Source organism: Eriocheir sinensis, chromosome 36, assembly GCF_024679095.1.
Source record: "Eriocheir sinensis breed Jianghai 21 chromosome 36, ASM2467909v1, whole genome shotgun sequence".
Taxonomy (NCBI): Eukaryota; Metazoa; Arthropoda; class Malacostraca; order Decapoda; family Varunidae; genus Eriocheir; species Eriocheir sinensis.
Window position 1 is genome coordinate 5,277,628 of NC_066544.1, and position 20,213 is coordinate 5,297,840.

A 20,213-nucleotide genomic window follows, 5' to 3' on the forward strand; every position below is an offset into this window, starting at 1 on the left:
TGCAGGAGTACGTTAGGGGGAGGGGGGAAAGATCTTTGAGAAACTTTGAGCAGGCAAGGAGGGAACGTTTGGATAGAAAGACGGAAACTCTTCTGCCGTGGCCATCTGGTGGGAGCTCCTAGGAGCAGGCGTCAAAGATGAATGAATGAATGAATGAAATATTTGCACTCAAAATGTAAGTTGAAAAATTCATGGAGAAGGATAGAAAGCTGTTTGCTGCATTCATGGACCTGGAGAAGGCATATGACAGTCTTGACAAGAAGGGGTTGTGGGATGTTCTAAGGATATATGGTGTGGGAGGGCGTTTGCTGGAGGGAATCCGATCCTTCTTTAAAGATGTGAGTGCCTATGTACGCATGAAGGGTGAGTTGAGTGAGAGTTTTGGTGTGGGTGTGAGACAAGGGTGTGTGATGTCACTATGGGGTTTTAATGTGTAAATGGATGGTTGTATGAGAGAAATGAAAGCCAGAGTCGGGGAGCTTGGTCCAAGGCTGAAAGTGAGAGGTATGGAGGAGTCATTGGTTGCGGGCCAGTTTGAAGATGATACAGTGTTGTTAGCAGAGAATGAGGGGTCGCTGCAGAGGATAGTGGATGATGAGTTTAACAGGGTATGTAAGAGGAGAAAGCTGAGAGTGAATGCTGGAAAGAGTAAGGTTATGATATTTGAGAGGGCATTGATTTTGAAAAGCCGTACAGAGTTAGAGCAGAGGGTACAACGAAGTGTAGGACAAGGTTAGGGGAGGAGAGAATGGAGGAGGTGACTTGAGTTTAAACATTTAGGGACTGTTTTATGTAAGCATGGCAGTATGGAAGGTGAGGTAAGGGAAAGAGCAGTGAAGGGCAGACAGGTGGTGGGTGCATTGGAGAGTTATGAAAGGAAGAAGTGTAAGCATGGAGATTAAGAAGGGAATAAGGAACAGTATTATCCTGCCAACTCTGTCATATGCATCAGAGACATGGAATGCAGCACAGCAATCGAGAATACATGCAGTGGAAATGAGTTATATAAGAGGTGCATGTGGTGAGTCAGGATGGAATGGAGAAAGTAATGAAAGCGTGTATGAGGGGTTTGGTATGGGTGCAATAGCAAAAGGAGTGGTGTGGAGTGGGTGAAGCGTAGTGCATTGAGATGGTTTGGACACGTGATGAGAATGGGGGAGAATGAATTCGTGAAGATAGTATATGAAGGAAGGATTGAGGGAGGGGGTGTCAGGGGAAGACCACCTGTGCAGTGGATCAATAGGGTGAGTAAGTATTGGAGAAAGAGTTGGAAGTAGCAGGAATGAATGTGCTGGGGGATGACAAAATTCTGAAGGTCCAGCTATTTTGCCTCATTAAAAACAATAAATATATGAATAAAAAAAGGTAAGAGAATGACTAGGTTAAGAAATTAATTGTTATATAGAATATTTTTTTTATTTTCCAAACATAAAATGTATAAAGAATTGAAAAGTATCAGGCACTTCAAGAGGTATTCCCTGGAAAATGTAGCGTGTATTGAAAAGTTGCTGAAAGGCCAGCACAGACAAGGGAACAACTACTGGTGTCCACACACAAGCTGCGTGTGTGCACAAGTCAGTTTTCTGAACTGTCAGGTTCATTGAGTTACACTGATAGTTCAATGGAAGTCTGACTTTTTTTGTGTAGGTTATTTTTTCACTCTTGAAAGTCTTAGTTTATGTACATAAATATCAACAACACACTCCCATCCCACATAAATGGCACATTATTTACTCATACAGTTGCAAACTAGAAAAATATACAAGTGTCATGTTGTAAGTCATTATAATATGAAAATGCACCATTATTTAAGTACAGAGTTAGATGCTTCAGTTTCATTGTCAAGTGAAGAGTAACTTGTAGCAGCAACTGCAGCTAACCTCGTCTGTGAAGCCTTGGCTTGACTTGCCCCACAGACATGTTTGATTTCACCGTCTAAACTTGAGGTGAATGGCACTACAAGTCTACTCTTCATCTATTTGTATATAATAGACTATATAACTATATGTATATATAAATATTTACAAATTCAAGAAAGCATTTATATACATGATCAAAGAACTATCATAGTTCCTGCCATTTTTTTGCAATTTACAGTTTCCAAATGATTAATTAATTAAAGATCATTCCCTATAATTGCTGGTAGTAATGAGTTCATGTTTGACTCAAAACTTTGTTACTTATACTACTTTTACTTTGGACATCAAATGCACATTGAATATTTTTTACTAGGTGTCTTCTAGTTCCCCTACCCAACTGCCTTCTTTTGTTAGCATCACCCCACTAGGTACCCTGCACATGCTGCTGTCTCTTCCACATGGTTAGCACAATTGGGGAAGTTTGAATGCTTAGGGTGTTTTGAAGGGGTGACCAGCATGAGCCACACACACAGTTCAGCTGTGGAGAGTCTATTGGACCCATGGAACTATTTCATATCTAGACTCTGACACTATTGAGACATATCCCGGTTGACCTGGATTGGCCAGTCCAAATAAGCTCATCGTACTGTACAGTATTATCATCATCATCGACGCCTGCTCCTAGGAGCTCCCACCAGGGGATGGCCACGGCAGAAGAGTTTCCAACTATCATTCAAATACAATTATGCTGACTTCTAATAATCAGGCAATGCAATCATTATCTTAGCTACCCCCCTTACCCCCCTCATATATATAGTCTTCTTGTGGACAGGCAATCAATCATAATTATCCTGATGCATCTCAGTTGTACTTTTAGAATCAGTCAGCTACTACTGTCATCCACTTACCCAGCACAGTACAAGGAACAAGTTTGTTATATAGGATATAACAAACTAAATGAACAGCATATATAAACTAGTAACACTTTTAACATATTAAAGGGTAATTAATTCTCAAGTATTGAGCTGTCCTAATGTCTCAAAACTTTACAAATGCATTATAAAGGCAAGTATAAAAACTTATTTAAATAAGTGAGCCAAAAAGTTCAGCAAATGCCAACAATTTACATAGAAATGTAAAAAATAGGGTCTTTCACAAAAGCTTAAATAAATATTTTTTTTAAAACCTTGGTCCCTAAGGTATATGAAACTGCAATGAAAATTACTTATATGTATGATTTTACAAGTTGCAGTGAATTGCACAAAGGAATGATGAGTGAAAGGGGAAGAAGTAAATATATATGTGTTTTAGAACTTAACAAATGCAGGTGCCATCAATCCCAAAGGACACTATATAGTCTATCAATTTTAACTTGAGCCCTTGGGCAAGACTCACACAATGGACAACTCAAGTAGATCTCGCTCTCGTGCCCTGAATAGCCATGCAAGAGAGAGGTAGCAACCCTCTCTGAGGAGAGTAATGGAGGGATGTGGCACCAGTACGGTCTCGTAGAGAATCCCTGACTCGCCCCCAAGGGCTCAAGTTAAAATCGATAGACTATAGTGTACACACACACACACACACACTTTCACTCACGCACACACACCACCCAATGACTTCTTATGCCCCACCCAACCACAACATCCAGTGAATGCCTAGTACCCCCCAGTGTTGGCATACAGCCTGCTGCCATTCTCATTCCTGTGAAGGTGGCTGTTTGAGTGTGACTGCCCATTGATCTTGCTGGTGGGAGGAACATTGCTGTAGTTGTGGGTCTGATGTCCGTTAGAGTTCCTGTGGTGTCCATTCATCGGGGAGCGTGAGGGAGGGGGAGGTGCCTGGCGGGGGTGGGCTGGTCTATTCATGGTGGAGGTGGTTGAGGGAGGAGGAAGTTCCTTGTTGAAGGAGGATGGCCAGGAGTACACCATTTCTTTTTTCGATCCCCGTCTAGAAAGGACAAATCATATAATTGTTGAAATGAGTGCATTATATAAAGTTACTTGAAAATCCCCAACCCATTTCAAAAAGTACCACATAACTGCTCAGATTCTCCCTTTACATTTCACTCACTAACGAAACCCTCACTCATTACTACGGGCATCCCGAGCAAACTCTCCTTAATTTATCTTTATATCAGCTGATAGTTAACTTCCATTCAGTTATCAAAACACTTGTATTGTTGGAGCTATATCCTTAACACCTGGCATGCATGAGAACATGAAGATATGTTCCCTTGAAATATCTCAAGGCACTTAGGTGCATGAAGTATTCATACGTGTAGCTGGTTCTCACCTGAACACGGGGAAGGAGCCAATGTCAGTCTGTTCAACTGTGATCATCTTGCTCTTGTTGCCAAGCATGCACTGTAGTGCGGGTGCCACAACCACACGCAGGTCACTTCGGTTCAGGCTGAGGGAAGCATTTATTTCATAGAGTAAGAATATATTTTCACCAAGAAATACAACAATATGTATTAGAAATACTTGTATTGTTAGTGGCCACTTTACATTACCAAGCCCATGTCATTTTCATGGTTCACCTAATACGTTAACTTGACTAACCCAAGTTTGAAATATTTCAGACTCTCACACTGGGAAGATGTGTCAAATTGAGCAATCATTGGATTCTGTTGTACTTTCACTTATATTCTAACCTATTCATAATATAGGTGCCTCACAATTACATATGTTTGCAGGTAGTGGATACTCACATCTGGTACTGGCGCAGCAGCAGGCCTGTCAGCTCCCCTACTCTGTTGGCATTGTTCTGGGACGTCAAGGACACAACCAAGTCATTGCCGCCCCTCAGATGGATTATCACCAGCTGGTCTTGTCCAGGGCTCACACTGATCCCAGTCACCTGAGGAGCAATAGTACAGGTATAAGGACACTTGTCTTCTTAAAAATGTACACAGAGAGAGAGAGAGAAGAGAAGAGAAGAGAGAGAGAGAGAGAGAGAGAGATTTACATAGATTTACATAGAAAATCAGACCACACAGACCCCATGGTCCAGACTTGGTGGTCTGTCCTTAAACCTAAGTGATTTTACATTAATCAGATGGCTCCTAAACGTTGCATTTCTACTCTAGTTGATATTAAGTTGAAGGAAGTGACGGTCGAGCTTATTTTTGAAGGAGTCAATCGTGTTACACTGGACCACTGATGATGGGAGCTTATTCCATTCTCGCTTTTCTAGCGTTGGTGAAGAAAAATTTGGTGCAGTCTGAATTTACTTGTCTACATCTGAGTTTTACGCCATTGTTCCTCGTCATAAAGTGTCATCGATCATAAACAATGTTGATCTGTCTACATTCGTGAAACCATTAAGTATTTTAAAACATTCGATCAGTTTTCCTCGGGCGACGTTTCTCAAGAGAACATGTTAAGGGTAGAAAGCCTTTCTTCAGAGGATTTGTTGCGCAAGGAAGGGATAATTTTCGTTGCGACGCTGAACACCTTCTAATTTAGCAATATCCTTTGCATGGTGGGGAGACCAAAACTGTACTGCATATTCCAAGTGGGGTCTGACTAAACTGTTGTAGAGCGGAGTATTACATCTTTATTCTTAAATAAAAAGTTTCTTTTAATGAAGCCCAACATTCTGTTCGCTTTATTTGCTGCATCGATGCATTGCTGTGAGAGTTTGAGGTTTGACGCGATTTTGACCCCCAAGTCCTTGACGCATTGAACGCTTTTGAGTTTAACGCCGCGCATTTCGTAATCAAACTTCTTATTCCTCGTTCCAACTTGAAGGACCTGGCACTTGTCTACGTTAAAGGGCATCTCCCATCTATCCGACCAAGCTGAAATTTTGTGCAAATCCTCTTGGAGGCTTTGCCTGTCTTCGTCAGTGAGAACCGAGTTACCAATCTTTGTGTCGTCTGCAAATTTACTAATGCGGTTATTGAGTCCAACATCCACGTCGTTGATGTAAATAATGAAGAGCACTGGGCCAAGAACCGAGCCCTGAGGGACGCCACTAGTGACCGGCGCCCACTCTGAGTTAAATCCGTCAATCACTACTCTTTGTTGTCTGTTGCTCAAGAGAGAGAGAGAGAGAGAGAGAGCATTCGTATATGCTATATACAGATGTTGGCTGGCTCCTTCTCTCAGCCCTCTGGTGAGTCACTCATACATCCTCTTGGTGTTGTGGGTTTTTTAAATATTTACCTTACAGAGCTTCTTATACAAGACAGACAATTTTACTCAACACCATTAAGCACAGCAATGATTGTAGATTCTAAATATGCTTGTCGCAACTCCGTAAAACAAAATGTGACGAAATTATGACTACATGAAAGAAAGGGTATGTTATGTTTATAACACTTTTACATGTAAATGATATTTGCAGCAAATATTATGTCAGTACAGATATAAACCAATTCATACTATAAAGAACATGATGGTATAACCAGACAATGGATGAAATGCAATTTGAGCAAAACACAAAATTATTAATCTAAACATGTCACATCATCCTTCACAGCCGGGTAGTGCACGCTGACAGAGGTGAGGATGGGTGGGATGCTGCACCCTTCATGTGACCTACTATGTACACTCACGTGAGACCAACGCTTGCTTAATGACCTCAGTTCACTCATTTTTTGTTCCTCACATAGTTTCTTCATACTTTCATTAGTAAACTGTACAACAGCCTTTCTTTGCTTATATTTCCTCTTCCTTATAACCTGAACCCTTTTATGAGTTGAGTAGCAACACTTTTCAAACCTAATCTGACCATCTATCCCAGAAGTATTTGTGTCCTCTGTTATACTATGTTTGCAGCATGAAGTCCGTTCTAGGTGTGGCAGATTATGGAATTCCCATGAGTATGGCGCTGCTAGTTCGACCGCCAATTATCAGATTAACACTGTCTCCCTACCCACAACCTAATTGGCAGTCAAACTGGCAGCACCGCACTGATGGGAATTCCAGAATCTGCCACAACTAGAACGGACTTCATGCTGCGAACAGAGTATAGTGGGAACTGTGCTTTTAACTCAACTAAACTGCTCTCTAACTGTCCTATAAATCTTTAGAAAAGGTTTTGTATGCTAGATAGTAACTTTGCCAGACAGTACATAGTGTCCTCCTGCAGCAGCTGCTTGTGGCACATCAATTTTTGTTAATTTCTTCAATCCAGTGAAGTGCAAGTATCTATAATTGTCTATCATAAAAGAAAATAGGCTTGTAGCCGTTTTCTGTGGTTTGTTTTCAGAAAAATGCTCTAAATAACAAATTTATGCTGAAGCCTGTTATATTTGGAAGACAACAGGGTAGTGTTGTGTGGCTATAGTCATGACTGCAGTGAGAAAGGGAGATCAGGCAGGTGTGACATCCAGGTTTCCCTAGCTAACCACTCATCAACCAGCCCAAAAAGTAGAATGAACAGCTGGGAGAACTGCACACCCAGCGCCTGGACCAGGACTCTAACTCAGATGCTTGGACTCATCACTTCACTACATTACAGAGGACCTATATCCTACTTATAGTACTTTAAATTAAGAAATTGGCAGTTGCTTACCACACACAAGGATATAAGAAGAGTACAAGAGGCTGTCTGGTCTCTTGTAGTCTCTCCTTGTATTCTCGTGTATAATGCATGCATCTGGCATCTGAATGTGATTTTAGAAAAATACAATGTATAAAATGATAACAAACAAATACTTCAAATTCCCATCTGACCTTCAATGAACTGAAAGGCCAACATGAATATTTATAAATCAACCTATTTTAATTAAAAAATTTCATTGCTTTTTCTGTTTTGGTGACCAACACATTCAATATTAGAACCAAATAATCTATGGGATTATAAGTTTAGAAATTACTTCTGCCAGCTGGTAGTATATACTAAAGTGAACCCTTAGCCTAAAGTATGAGCTAATACTTTTACACTTTCAGATCTATGAACTGAAAAATTTTACATCTTCAAAATTAATGAAACAAAGTGCTTGATTTGGTACATTGTACTAACAAATTCGTACTTCCTGTAGCTCATCTGCTGATAACTATTCAACATTACAAACTTAAGAATTTTCAGAACAGCAGATGCTTCGCATGTGGAATGAAGAAAAATATATTTAGCCGCTTCTGTGGTTTAGTGACACAATCTCAAAGAAAATTAAAAAGTTTATATCTCAGTGTTTCTAATGCTTTTTTTTTTAATAACCACTTGAAGCTGTCAGAAGTTAGAGCATATCTAAGATGTCATGGCAGGAACCAGTGGTCTACTTGACATACAATGCTAGAGGTCAGAAAAGTAAGCTGGATCAACATGATGTACATTATTAATGACACAGAACAATACTACACCTCTTATTTTGTTTGTTTGCCCCAATGCATTTAGTCAGTCACTGGCCATTAGTGTGCCATCAGGTCTTCCAAATTACATTTTGGCATAATCTCAGTGCTCTCATGGCTTGCGTGGTGAGTGAGTATATTGCCTTGTTTGTCAGTGCTCCCTCCTCTCCTCGGCCACAGGTTGCTATAATTGTGTGACCTGCACCAGCTAACATGAGCAAAAAATGGTCTTTGAGACCTGGATCCAATAGTCCAGACAACTGGACCACACTAAGCTGGACACCAAACAAGAGGAAATCATTGAGCAAATTGGTGTTTAAGCCTTCTGTGAGGAACTGTGTGAAGCACCTCAATGATGGCAGAGGTGGGAATGTTCCTACAGTCAAGCCATGTCCTGATAGACTCAGGAGCACTTTCCCCAGGACTGATGGTTCTCAAAAAAAAAGTGAAGAAAATTTGTTTGTTTCAGAACCATCAGTCTTAAGGAAAGCGCTATTGGACTTACTAAGATTTTGTTTAGCTGTGGGCATATTTACACCTTCAGTCTTTGAGGTGCCTCACTGTGCTCCTCACAGACACTAACTTGCTCAATGATTGTTTTGTTTGGTGCCCAGTTCTGTGTAGCCTAAAGATCTGTTATGTTCCAGCTGCCAAAGAAGTATTTCTGCCCAAGAGACTAAAAGTGTAAATGTCGCAAAGTTATACCATTCGTGACATAAGAGAAACTACAAGGTAACCTGCCCTTGGCTGTTAAATATTACACAAGCACACACAAGCATGCATTCACAAAAATTATATCAGTTTTGAACAGGACGCTTCAATAAGTTTGTTGCTGTTCTCACCTCAACAATGGGAATGGCAGACCTGAGAGGCTTGAAGGTCTTGCTGTGCAGCTTGTAGATGTGTTTGTCTGTCACCACCAGGCCTCGTTCAGCCATCTTGTCATTCTTGTTGATTTTGCGCACCAAGCTTGAGAAGAGCACCTAAAAACGGTTTGGGTTTAGAAGAGTGCAGATGTAAAATATCTAGATTGCCTGTATTTGTGTTCTCCCTTCCCATGTAAATGGTTTGAAGAAAAAAAAGTTTTCCCTTCGGGTCACACTGTTGGCATAGATCTTGAGTTTTCCTACTCTGCCATTGCTTACCTTTAAATTAACTGAAAACATATTTTCACATGTTAGTGTTACTTACTGCACTACTTTAAAAAAGAAAAAAAGAAAAGCTGTAATCAAATGTTTCATTTCAAATAAAAAGTTCACGAAATGATCTTAAGTATAAATAACCCACAAGTCAATTTAATTTTATAGTTTTTGCCTTCCATTTGAGGTGGGCTTTCTATTCCCTCTACAAATACTTTTTATTTGATTTTGTATGAACTACATTATGAAGTTCTGAATGCAGTAAAAGAAAACTGGATACTTAGGAAGGAATTTCAATGTTAATACAATACTGCTCTCAAGTAGACTATTCCTAAATCTCTGTATAAAGACGACTCATCCACACTGATGTTTGGTAAATGGAAAGGACATGAGCACTCGTATCACACTTTTCCTGTAACTTTAGACTGCATCATGAGAACTTGTCAGTACTCACCTCCCTGAAGGCATCCTTGTTACGCATGTTCCTCAGGGATGACTGGAACTGGGCACACTCTGGGTTCTCCTTGCTTGAGGCCAGGTAGTTTCCTTCCCAGCTCTCCCTCACTCCCCAGTCTGCTCGCTTGCCCATCAGAGCATCCCCAGCGATCACCTACCACCACAACAAACACCATTCACTCTTCAGTTATATAACATCCTCAAAGTAAAGGTACATTTTCTCTTCTGTTTTGTACCGAAATATTCAACAATTTATGAATCACTCACATACTAATGTATTTTCGTGTTTACAAGATAACTCTGAATGTGTAAATTTAAGAAAATGCAGTAAACTGGATTATGTCCTTGGCATGGGTGACACTTATAAAACAAGGTGAATACCTACATACTGTATATGGACATTTGTAACTCACCTTGATTCGCAGCTGAGGCCAGTCTGACTTGGGCACATTGGAGAGGATCATGTGGGCGCGCCAGCGGCTATGGATGCTCTGGAAGTCTGACACCATGGACCGCAGCACAAGGGGCGGTGCCGGCCAGCGCACATGCTTTCCATAATCTGGCATCTGCTTCACGTTCCTGGAGGAATTAACAAACTTGGTAATATGTCTCCTTTCTTGCTGGACTTGGTATGAAACTATGGATGGTCACAACACATTTGTATCTCATTATCAAAGTATTCAAAGCTCCTCCCTAATTGGTTAACAAACACATTCAATATACCATCTGTTACATGATTATTAATTATGTGATTATTAATGGTTTCAGATTCTCTTCCTACATGACTTCTCTTGTAGATGTCTTTTTTTTTCGTATTAAAAGCTGGAAAAACTTTCATTGGATCAGAGGTTTTTCTTTAAGGATTCTCTTTCCATGGCTATAAAATGTATACAAATTTAAAATCCAATATTTTCATGAGCAACAGGAGTTTCACTTCCATAACAAATATGAATGGGAAATTAATAAATTGTGATTTCCATAAATTTCAAATTATTGAACACTACTCTCAATGGACACAATCTAACAACTACATTAATTGTATTGGTGTTTCAGAGATGTGATAAGGTATTTATCATAATCACTACTTCTTAATTGAAATTGCAAATATATGAAATCCAGATTGAATATAAGTTTATTTTTAACTGGTGGCAATATCAACAAAAATCTCAAACTAATTAGAATCACAGGGTTCAACACAGTACATTATTACATATTTTTCTTGACAACAAGAATTTATACCATAAGGTTCATAATTATGGCATATACTTCATAGGCTGTGATGATTTAGGACATTACACTGGGTCAAAGTTGTGTGAGGAGGGGAAAGGCTACACTAAGTCTATCTATGTGGTTTGGGGAAGACAGACATGTCCTTACATGGGACTGTAACCTTCAATCTGTTGTTTCTCACAGTTCATCTCCTGCAAGGTTTGCCGAGCCCTGACAATTTTGTTTTAAGAAAAAGTTGAAGTTGCTTTGATCTTGATACATCAATAATTGGCCTCATTATGAAATATATCAAAATATAAATCAAATACTGGAAGGCTACAAGGTTTTTAAACAGAAGTCAGTCTTAAAAGATATACATTCATAAACAAATGCTTAATGAACTGATTTCATAAGGTTATCTAGACAAAACATCACAAAATCAAAATTATATAAATGAGAGGAATTTTAGGAAATCCATGATAAAGTACCCACCTGAAGACTCTGTTCAGCTCCAGCATGTAGGTCCTCATCTTGTAGAGGCGGTAATGCCGCAGGATCTTGATGGCCGCCACCATGCGCCGGTAGTTCAGCCGACACACGGCACCTCGCCACATTTTTTGCAAGAAGATCACAATGCCAGGGATCAACTTTGCCCTTGCCTGAAAAATAATGTTTTTAGTTCCTCAGAAATTACATCTGAAAGAGAATCTCATGTAGTTATGTTACTCAAACCTAAACTGTTTCCTTAACTAAATGAAGCCCTGAAGTATATTTATTGGATTTCTCCAACCTGAGAAGAAATCTTTAGCCTGTCAGTGGCACAAATATAACTCAGTACTTCCTGTGAGGCTGATCGAACAGAGGATATCATTACCTACTGAACATTTACCTTAATGCCCTACACTGACCTGCTGTCATGTACACACTGGGTTTCCACTCACATTGTCATATATGACTTGAATCACTTGCCATTGATCATATGGATGCTTAAAAAATAGAGGTGAAAAAAACATTCCGAGGCACTTCAATATACATTACCTGTTCCAGGGCAAAGAGTGTCTGTGGGGAGCGCACAAAGATCTTGGTTTTGCCATACTTGACATCACCAGTGAAGCCTTGCTCCTCTACCAGGATCTTTGTTCCCTCATGATCTGTTCCTCCATGGAAGTTTGGCCAAGTGTACTGAGAGATCATCTTGTACCTGAAACAAAAAAAATTATAACTGAATTTCTGCTCCAATAGAAGTGTTCCACCATCTATATAATTATAATATAATGTTTATAGCTTCATCATTAGTTACTGTAAGACACAGAACACAGTGAGCCACAGGCTCCTCACCTCCTCAAGAAGCGGTCGTAGCTCTGCCTGTATGCAAAGCCAGCTCTCCTCACACGCAGGTTCTCCACAAGACCAAGATAGTTGACCTGATTTAAAATGCGTGTTAGGAATCAAATTTATCAAACCTTTGCATTAATGCATTAATAATACCCTCATGAGTCCCAAAGCCAATGTAAACCAAATAACCATGGGAGAAATATAAAAGCTGTCAATAATGCCTTAATGCATAGAACATTGCAAGCTTAATGATAAGTGAGAACCCTTAAGATCTTGGATCTCAATTTGCTTTTACACGTGAAGAATTTTTTCCCAGACAGCTAACGTAAATAGTGATTTTTTTTAATAGAAGAATTACAAATAAAATGATATTGTTGAATGATATTTTAAAGCCCCTCTCAAAAAAATCAATGCAAAAATGTGTTCCCCATGTTGATACCTCAAACCTCAGCAAGATTACTGTGGACAAACCTGGTGAATGACCCGCTCCTGGTCGAAGATGACAGGGGACTTCTGTTCGTTGGGTTTGATGCAGCGGATGTAGTAAGGCTCCTTGCAGGCCAGGTTTTTGACTAATGCAATCATTGAGTTCTTGAAGAGTGTTCCAGCAGTCTGGGGGCGTTTTGTTGTCTGCAGGAAAGAACGGAAATATTTGAGGAAAATTACAGGATATGATTGAAAATTAACCCAGGCTCAGGGGGGGACAACCCAGCCCAACTAAAAATCAGTCAAGTCCATAAAAATGGGGAGAAGGGTTGCTTGTCATGCAGGGCATCCAAGGCAATGAAACTATTGCTCCAACAAATATTATGACAATGAGAATCATCAAATGTTTAAGCCAATGAAAATGGAACAACTGATGTAAGTGAAAATAACGAAGATTGAAAATTATGTTACATGACAGAATTTTTCCTGATACCACTCAGGCATGATTTAAGCAAAAGAGCAAAATAAAACCTATAGTCAGTTCACCCAAGTCTGAGGTGTGCATTATCATGCACTGGCAACCTGTTGTCACTCAGCATGTCTGATTGCGTGGATAATGTATGATAGCCTAGGCATAGGAAACAGTTGTCAGTTTCAATAACATGCAAGCAACAATAACAAATACAGTCAATTATAGTCGATTTTGAGTGCTAATTTTCACAGTGGTGAACAACATCAAAGATATTTAATAATTATAATCAGTGGTCTTTTAAGTTAACAAAACAGCTGTTTGTGACAGTACTAATGATTTTTAACTCAAAATCAACTATAATTGATGGTATTTGTTATTGTTCCCTGCATATCATTAATAATGACGACATTCCTATGCATATGCTATCATACATTATCCACAAAATCAGGCACACACCGTGGGACAGCAGGTTGCCAGCGCACGATAATGTACACCTCAGACTTGGGTGAATCGTCTATAGTGAACATTACATTGAAAACACACCAAGTGAAAGGCAGAAAGCTTAGAGGTAAATATTTTATTTCAATCACCTTGTCTATTTCTTTTATCAATGCCACTTACGAGTATGTGTGGATAAGGAAAGCTAGAAAGAAATAGATCCATTTTTTTAGTAACCCACAAAATCATGGCCTGACACTCACCATGGTGATGTCTTGGGCTCCCTCCGGCCACATGTTGGAAATAACTGTGTCGGAGGAGCTGTACATCAGGCGCTTGAAGTCCTGGAAAAGCGTGTCCTTGTTCTTCTCTAGGAAACCTTTGATGTTGTACACCACATCACCTGCATAGTGCCTGGAAAAGAAAGTATATATGGTCAGCAGATTTCGGAACATGGCTTTAAAAATAAACTCTAACAAATCTAAACATCTATCCAAAATTTATACTATAAAGTCATGGAAGAAATATTTTCCTATTTCGCTATGGGGAAATAATGACCAGATACCTAGCTGAATTAATATAACATCATTATTTGGCAATATAGATTATTATATATTATTTTATATGCTTGAAAGTCTAATAACTGGTAGAATTAAATTTGGAAGCATATGCTACAGCCATGCATTGTGTTAGCACTCATCTCAGTCACCTCAGCCCTGAACCCTTTCCATCCGTGACGCAGACATCGGCGTCACAGTATGGAAAGGGTCAAGAGGAAATGGAAGAGGTGTAATCCTCTTCTAAACCTCTCAATCCTCCTCTAAATTCCTCTTCCATTTCCTCTTAAGAGGTTTAGAAGAGGATTAAGAGGAAATGGAAGAGGGAATATTAAGAAGTTAAGACGAGGACTAACAGTGACGCCTTCGGATGCCCGTCAGACACCAGCGTCGGCATCACCAGAGTGAAGGGGTTAAGCCTTTGGTTGGTAACCCATTTCCCCAGGACACAGGGCCAGTGTGAAATTTGGATTGCCATAGTTTACTTCATGGTTCCCCCAGGTATACCTAGGTATTTATTGAGCCACACAAAAAGGACAAACAGCTGGATGGGCTGCACATAGATTGCCCAGGCTGGGATTGAACCCAGGCCTGCAGATACCTACCTAGGCATGCTAATTACTACACCATTGAGGTAGAACTCATTAAAAAAAAGGTTTACACACATGACTAGATTTACATCCCTATAGGTCTTAGTTCCCTTTCTATTTACAGGAGGTACACTTCCTCACTGTCTAATAGTAGAAAATGTCATAAGCAATGCTTATGATTTGTACAGATATTTATCATGAACACTCAAGGCTGCAAAATACAACTAATTGATGACAGCATCAATAGTGAAGGCCAAAGTGCAAAAATGCTAGGAAGACACTCACTTGACGCGGAATTCCTCCACATGCTTGAGCTCCTTGTCCATGGGGGAGAGTTTGCGCGTGGTGAAGTGTTTGTGGTCCTTCAGTTTCTTTTCCATGGCCTCCAGCAACATCTGAGGAAGGGAGAGGAAGACTCATTCAATTGTAATGGCTTACACTTACATATCAGATTTTGTTGTTTTCTTATAAGCTTCACTGCACTAAAGGCACCATAAATTTGTAAAATCCAATAAAATATCTCATGGCACAATAGTAATAAAAAGTCATAAAAATCTTGAAGTGGCATTAAAATATTCCATGCTTTTGTCATTCCAGCAACAGAAAAACGGAATAAAATATAAGCCTACTACATGCTATCAGCTTCACTAAATCAGCTGTGATGCTTAAAATTCTCACTGAAGAAAACTACACCAAGACAAAGCAGAAAATAATCCAAGCGCCACAATGCTGTATAAACACCTTTATAGGATCTACATTAATAGATGAATGGCCTTATGTCTGCTGCTTCACCAATGGCTTGATTTTTTTTTTTTTTTTCTTTTTTCCCCCCCCATATGGAAATATAACCAACGTGCATGAGGTGCTTCAACCAACACCAACAATTACAAAATCAATGCCAAAAAATCTTAACTAAAAAACAAAATCTAATATGCATTTTAGGGACTCACCTCATCAGTGACTTTGCCCACGTTGAGACACGCCTCGTCGGTGATGGCGATGATTCCCTTGTGCTGCTGCTCCACCAGGTCACAGATGATCTGGTTGTTGAAGTACTCAATGTTCTGCCACTCAATGCCCTCCCTTTTGTACTCCTCCTGCTCCTGCTTCAGCACCAGCTCTGGGGAGGAGGAGGAGGAGAACCAATATCATTAGTCAAAGTGGAGAATTATTTTCAGAAAGCTCTAGTATAATTAAAAATTTATAAAATTAGTGCTGAAAAATTCATCAATCCAAATAACTTAAGCTGTGCTCTTTTATATGATCAACATATAGACAATTTATGATTTTTTTCTAAAGTCTGGACTAGTCATTCACATTCACTCTTGGAAGAAAAGAAAAAATCCTGATACTACGGAACCCCCCTCCCTTTCCTTATCATGTATGTATATTTCCCATCAGAATCACTAACTATATTCACTGCCCTTTCCTCTGTTCTGTCATAAATGGCCTAGAAAAGTTCTAATGACACACACTACTTATTCACATATCAAACAACCACTTGTTCAGTCCCATGTGCTGATGTATACAGATCTGAAATAAAGCTTATGCAGAGTAAGTACATGAACATTTAGAGAGGTTATGCTCCCATTACACTATCCTAAATGAAGGTGAACAATGTGACTTTGTGCACCACAGCACAATACAAAAGAGGCTCCCTTTTGATGATATTCAATACCTATTATAACAGTTGATTCCACTCACCAATGAAAAGCTGCTGCAGTTTCTCATTACAGTAGTTGATACAGAACTGTTCAAAGCTGTTCTTTTCAAATATTTCAAAACCATAAATGTCAAGGACACCTATGACAGTGTTGTACTTGTAGCGGGCAGCAGCACCTTCATAGCGGACTTCTATGGCATTGTTCACCCCTTCCACGATGAAAGAGAAGAGTCGCTCGTAGATGGCCTGGGGAAGGGACTTGGCTCAGGATATGTCTGATTCCATGAATATACTCACATGTATGTATGACCTTGCATGTACAGAGGCTAAATCAAGTTACATAATCTGTAATTAACTAAAAATTTATTATTCAAACAACAAACTTATCTTTAGCTGCAATAACTGATGTCAAATTGATATGATAGAAGTACAGGTGAGGACAACAAAATAAGCCACAGTGCCCTGAGAGGGATGAATTACCTTGGCAAAGGCGTCTCGGCCAAAGCTTGCCTCACTGTCAGTGTGTCGTTTCTCCATGACCTCCCCACGCACGGCAATCACTCGGTGGCAGAGGGCCTTCTTCACCTCCTCTGGTGACACCCTCAGCAGCTCTGCGATGTTCTTCACCTCTTGAGGGTTCTGAATTTGTGTCTCGTCCCCACCAGAACTGAACTCAATGTTACCCTAAGGGAAAAATGGAGCGAGTTGTCAATGATTTTATTTTGAATGAGTATAATTTTTTTCAATTAGTTAGTTAATGGCACTAGGGTGACAAAATACATTCTACTGGTTACTTATTTAACTGTTATTTTTTTTTTTAAATGAAGCTATTTCATTTGTGCTCATTACATAAAACATGGAAATAAAATGATGCCACTGATGCTTCAAGAGCTGGAAAGCATAAATCATACATCATCACTTTCAAACACTACATCTACAGAGTATATATAGTAAACAAAGTCAATATACTTTTCCACACTAAACACCAGCAACATTAAGGAAGTCATGCACCTGACACTTACCATGTGCAGGATGGCCGCAACAATCCTCCAGATGGCATCCACTTGGTCTGTTGTGAAGCCAAGTGTCTTGAAAGCAGACTGGACAGCCTTGTAGTCACTCTTGTCTGCTATAGAGTCCACCCTGGGAGTGCCTCCTTGACGGATGAAGTGGTAGGTACTGACATTACGTTTCAACTTCAGTCGTGACAATTCGGAGTCTGTTGCACCGAAGAGCACCTGTTGAGTTGTCAATGGTATATTAGGAAGTTTTGTTCTTTATTATAGAGCTGCTGAAGTGTTTAATCAGTTTGAGTCCTTAATTAATAAGGCATAATATTATATCAAACACATTTTATTACTATAATTTAGCTCGTCTCTTAAAGAAAACTACAAACTGGTCTCCCATTCTCTGCAAGCAAAGTTTACTCACCTGATAGAATGAGTGGAAGTTCCTCTCCCCCTGCTGCTGGAGGATGACTCGAGACTTCTCCAAGAGGTAGTTTTGGACGTGGCCTCCAATAGGGTCCCCCTTGAAGTCGAAGTTAATGTCCATGTACTTCCCAAAACGTGAAGAATTGTCGTTTCTGTTGGTCTTGGCATTACCGAAGGCCTCGAGGATGGCATTAGATTGAAGGAGGATGTTCTTGACCCTATAAAAGGAGGAAAGTTAGTGTTCAAACGAAGTAAGGATATTGAAATATCCCATAACCAATGACCTGAGAGGTGCAGCAGACGCAAGCATAACCTTGAAATGAGGTTACTGCAGCCACAGTGGCAAAGACAGCGTAACCCAAGACTAAAACTGCAGCAAGCCTTCGTGGATCACTTTTAAAAACAGTAACAGCAACAGCGCTTTTCTTTCATTTCCTCTCTTCACCATCACAATGTTTCTGCCTTCAGGGTCCACCAAACAAGCAACCACAGATCAAAGGCAATAGGTGACCCTTGTGAATGTTTTAACTTGTTTTTCTTCATTTTTTTTGTGTGCGCGCGCGCGCGCGGGAATTCCGTCCCAATTCTATGAAAAGTCCTATAAGTTCTTCCTAAAAAGCCCATTCTACCCCCAATGCATTTTAATCTGATGGTCATTTCCTGTAGCTGTTCGATAACTTAATTCCAATAGAGTGACTTTTCCATATTAAGCTTCTATTTTAAAGCATCTTAGGATTTTAAAACGGATCCAGACAGTATTACTACTTACTCCAACAGCTTTAAAAGAGAAAATCTCATTACACGACAGCAGGTGACAGCTCAGCGGTCCCTCTCCCCTCCCAAGACTCATCTAAGCACGGCCGCGGCCACACACACACACACACACACGCCGCGCCTCACCTCTCCACCTCCTGCTGGCCGGCCACGTTGGTGACGGCGGCGATGTATCTCATGATGATCTTGGACGCCTCGGTCTTGCCAGAGCCGGACTCGCCGGAGATGACGATGCAGGTGTCCTTGCCTCGCCTCTTCATGGCCTTGTACGCGGCGTCGGCGATGGCGAAGATGTGCGGCGGCCGCTCGAAGATCTCGCGGCCTGTGGACGACAGCACGCCGAGGGATTAGCACCTGTTACCTTTCCCCTCATTTGTGTCAGGTCGAAACGCATACTGGCGTTATGGGGGCCCAAACGTATTCGTATGACTATAGGCTCTACATTACAAAACATTACCAGAAGTATTTGATTAGCTTGCCAACTTATGAACGTGCTGATTGAGTGTCTATGAAGAATTATTGTTACCGACCTTTTCCCACCGATTCATATTCGGTGGCCATCCTACTGAGTACCTGAGCACCTTAGATTAATGCTATAGCAAGCAAGTTCTGTGAAAAAATACACTAAAAATTAACCCTCACATGGCATAGACTATAAATTAGTAACAAACTAACAATCTAAAGAAATGCTCGTTATAATTGTTTGAAAGTCTATTGACCCGACGTGTTTTACCTACAAATGCTTATCCCGCAGCATGCATTTTGTAATGCTTGTTGGGTTTAGCCTGATCTTTATATATATATATATATATATATATATATATATATATATATATATATATATATATATATATATATATATATATATATATATATATATATATACGGAAAAGGAGGCAGCTCAAGCAAAATAAAATAGAAAACGTCGAGCGCCTGTCACGCACCTGGGATGACTACCAACTTCTGGTAACCCTCCAACGAATCCTGAGAAAAATATATCATCATGATTGACATTGATATAGTGGTGTTGCATGGCGTTACTGCAGACAGGCAGGCACCGAGGCGGATGAGTGCAGAGGCGGTGACGCGTGGTGGTGGGTGGCGGGCAAGGCAGCCAGCCACTCTGTCTTCCGCGGTGGCGAGCGTGAGAAGCAACGCGTGCCGCGGCGATGCTCTCTTGGCGCCAGGAACTGATGCGTGTGTCACCACTGTGGTGACAAGGATGAAGAGGGACCTGCCGCCCGGAAGACAAAGAGCATCCTGAGGATATACAGACTTTCCACCACAGAGCCGGTCTCGGCCACTGTTCTGTCGGCCCGCCCATCGACGCGTGTCCCCGGTGCTAAGACCCAGCTTCGTCTTTAGCTGCGTAATACATGGCCGTCTGAGGACTACCCTACTAGGGATGAGGAAATGTCCCATGAGGGCCTCTCCCATGCGGGTCAGGGATGGGGAGGGACGGGACTAAACGACAGGCTTTTGGCATAGACTAACCATGTGTATCGAGGCCATTTTGATAAAGAAGCATGAGGGCTGAATACCACCAACAAGGGCAACGTCTCC

General features: G+C 40.5%; 1 protein-coding gene and 1 long non-coding RNA gene across 4 annotated transcripts in view; one reads left to right on the forward strand and one right to left on the reverse strand.

Moving 5' to 3' along the window:
* LOC127007642 (uncharacterized) overlaps positions 1-7,613 on the forward strand; it is a 49,900-nt gene extending 42,287 nt beyond the window's left edge. For all 3 annotated transcript variants that reach the window (XR_007760315.1, XR_007760316.1, XR_007760317.1), the window contains 2 exons: positions 4,555-4,737; positions 6,345-7,613. This is a non-coding gene — a long non-coding RNA (uncharacterized LOC127007642). The remainder of the gene's footprint in view (positions 1-4,554; positions 4,738-6,344) is intronic.
* LOC127007641 (unconventional myosin ID-like) overlaps positions 2,187-20,213 on the reverse strand; it is a 79,241-nt gene continuing 61,214 nt past the window's right edge. Inside the window, exons 3-20 of the mRNA XM_050878826.1 lie at positions 18,777-18,972; positions 17,875-18,094; positions 17,466-17,681; positions 16,924-17,127; positions 16,485-16,689; positions 15,731-15,900; positions 15,066-15,175; positions 13,897-14,047; positions 12,769-12,927; positions 12,301-12,386; positions 12,001-12,163; positions 11,455-11,621; positions 10,167-10,332; positions 9,752-9,907; positions 9,001-9,141; positions 4,570-4,718; positions 4,152-4,268; positions 2,187-3,806 (exon numbers count right to left, since the gene is read on the reverse strand). Of these exons, the coding sequence (XP_050734783.1) occupies positions 3,515-3,806; positions 4,152-4,268; positions 4,570-4,718; positions 9,001-9,141; positions 9,752-9,907; positions 10,167-10,332; positions 11,455-11,621; positions 12,001-12,163; positions 12,301-12,386; positions 12,769-12,927; positions 13,897-14,047; positions 15,066-15,175; positions 15,731-15,900; positions 16,485-16,689; positions 16,924-17,127; positions 17,466-17,681; positions 17,875-18,094; positions 18,777-18,972 (3,068 nt within the window). The 3' untranslated portion in view covers positions 2,187-3,514. The remainder of the gene's footprint in view (positions 3,807-4,151; positions 4,269-4,569; positions 4,719-9,000; positions 9,142-9,751; positions 9,908-10,166; positions 10,333-11,454; positions 11,622-12,000; positions 12,164-12,300; positions 12,387-12,768; positions 12,928-13,896; positions 14,048-15,065; positions 15,176-15,730; positions 15,901-16,484; positions 16,690-16,923; positions 17,128-17,465; positions 17,682-17,874; positions 18,095-18,776; positions 18,973-20,213) is intronic.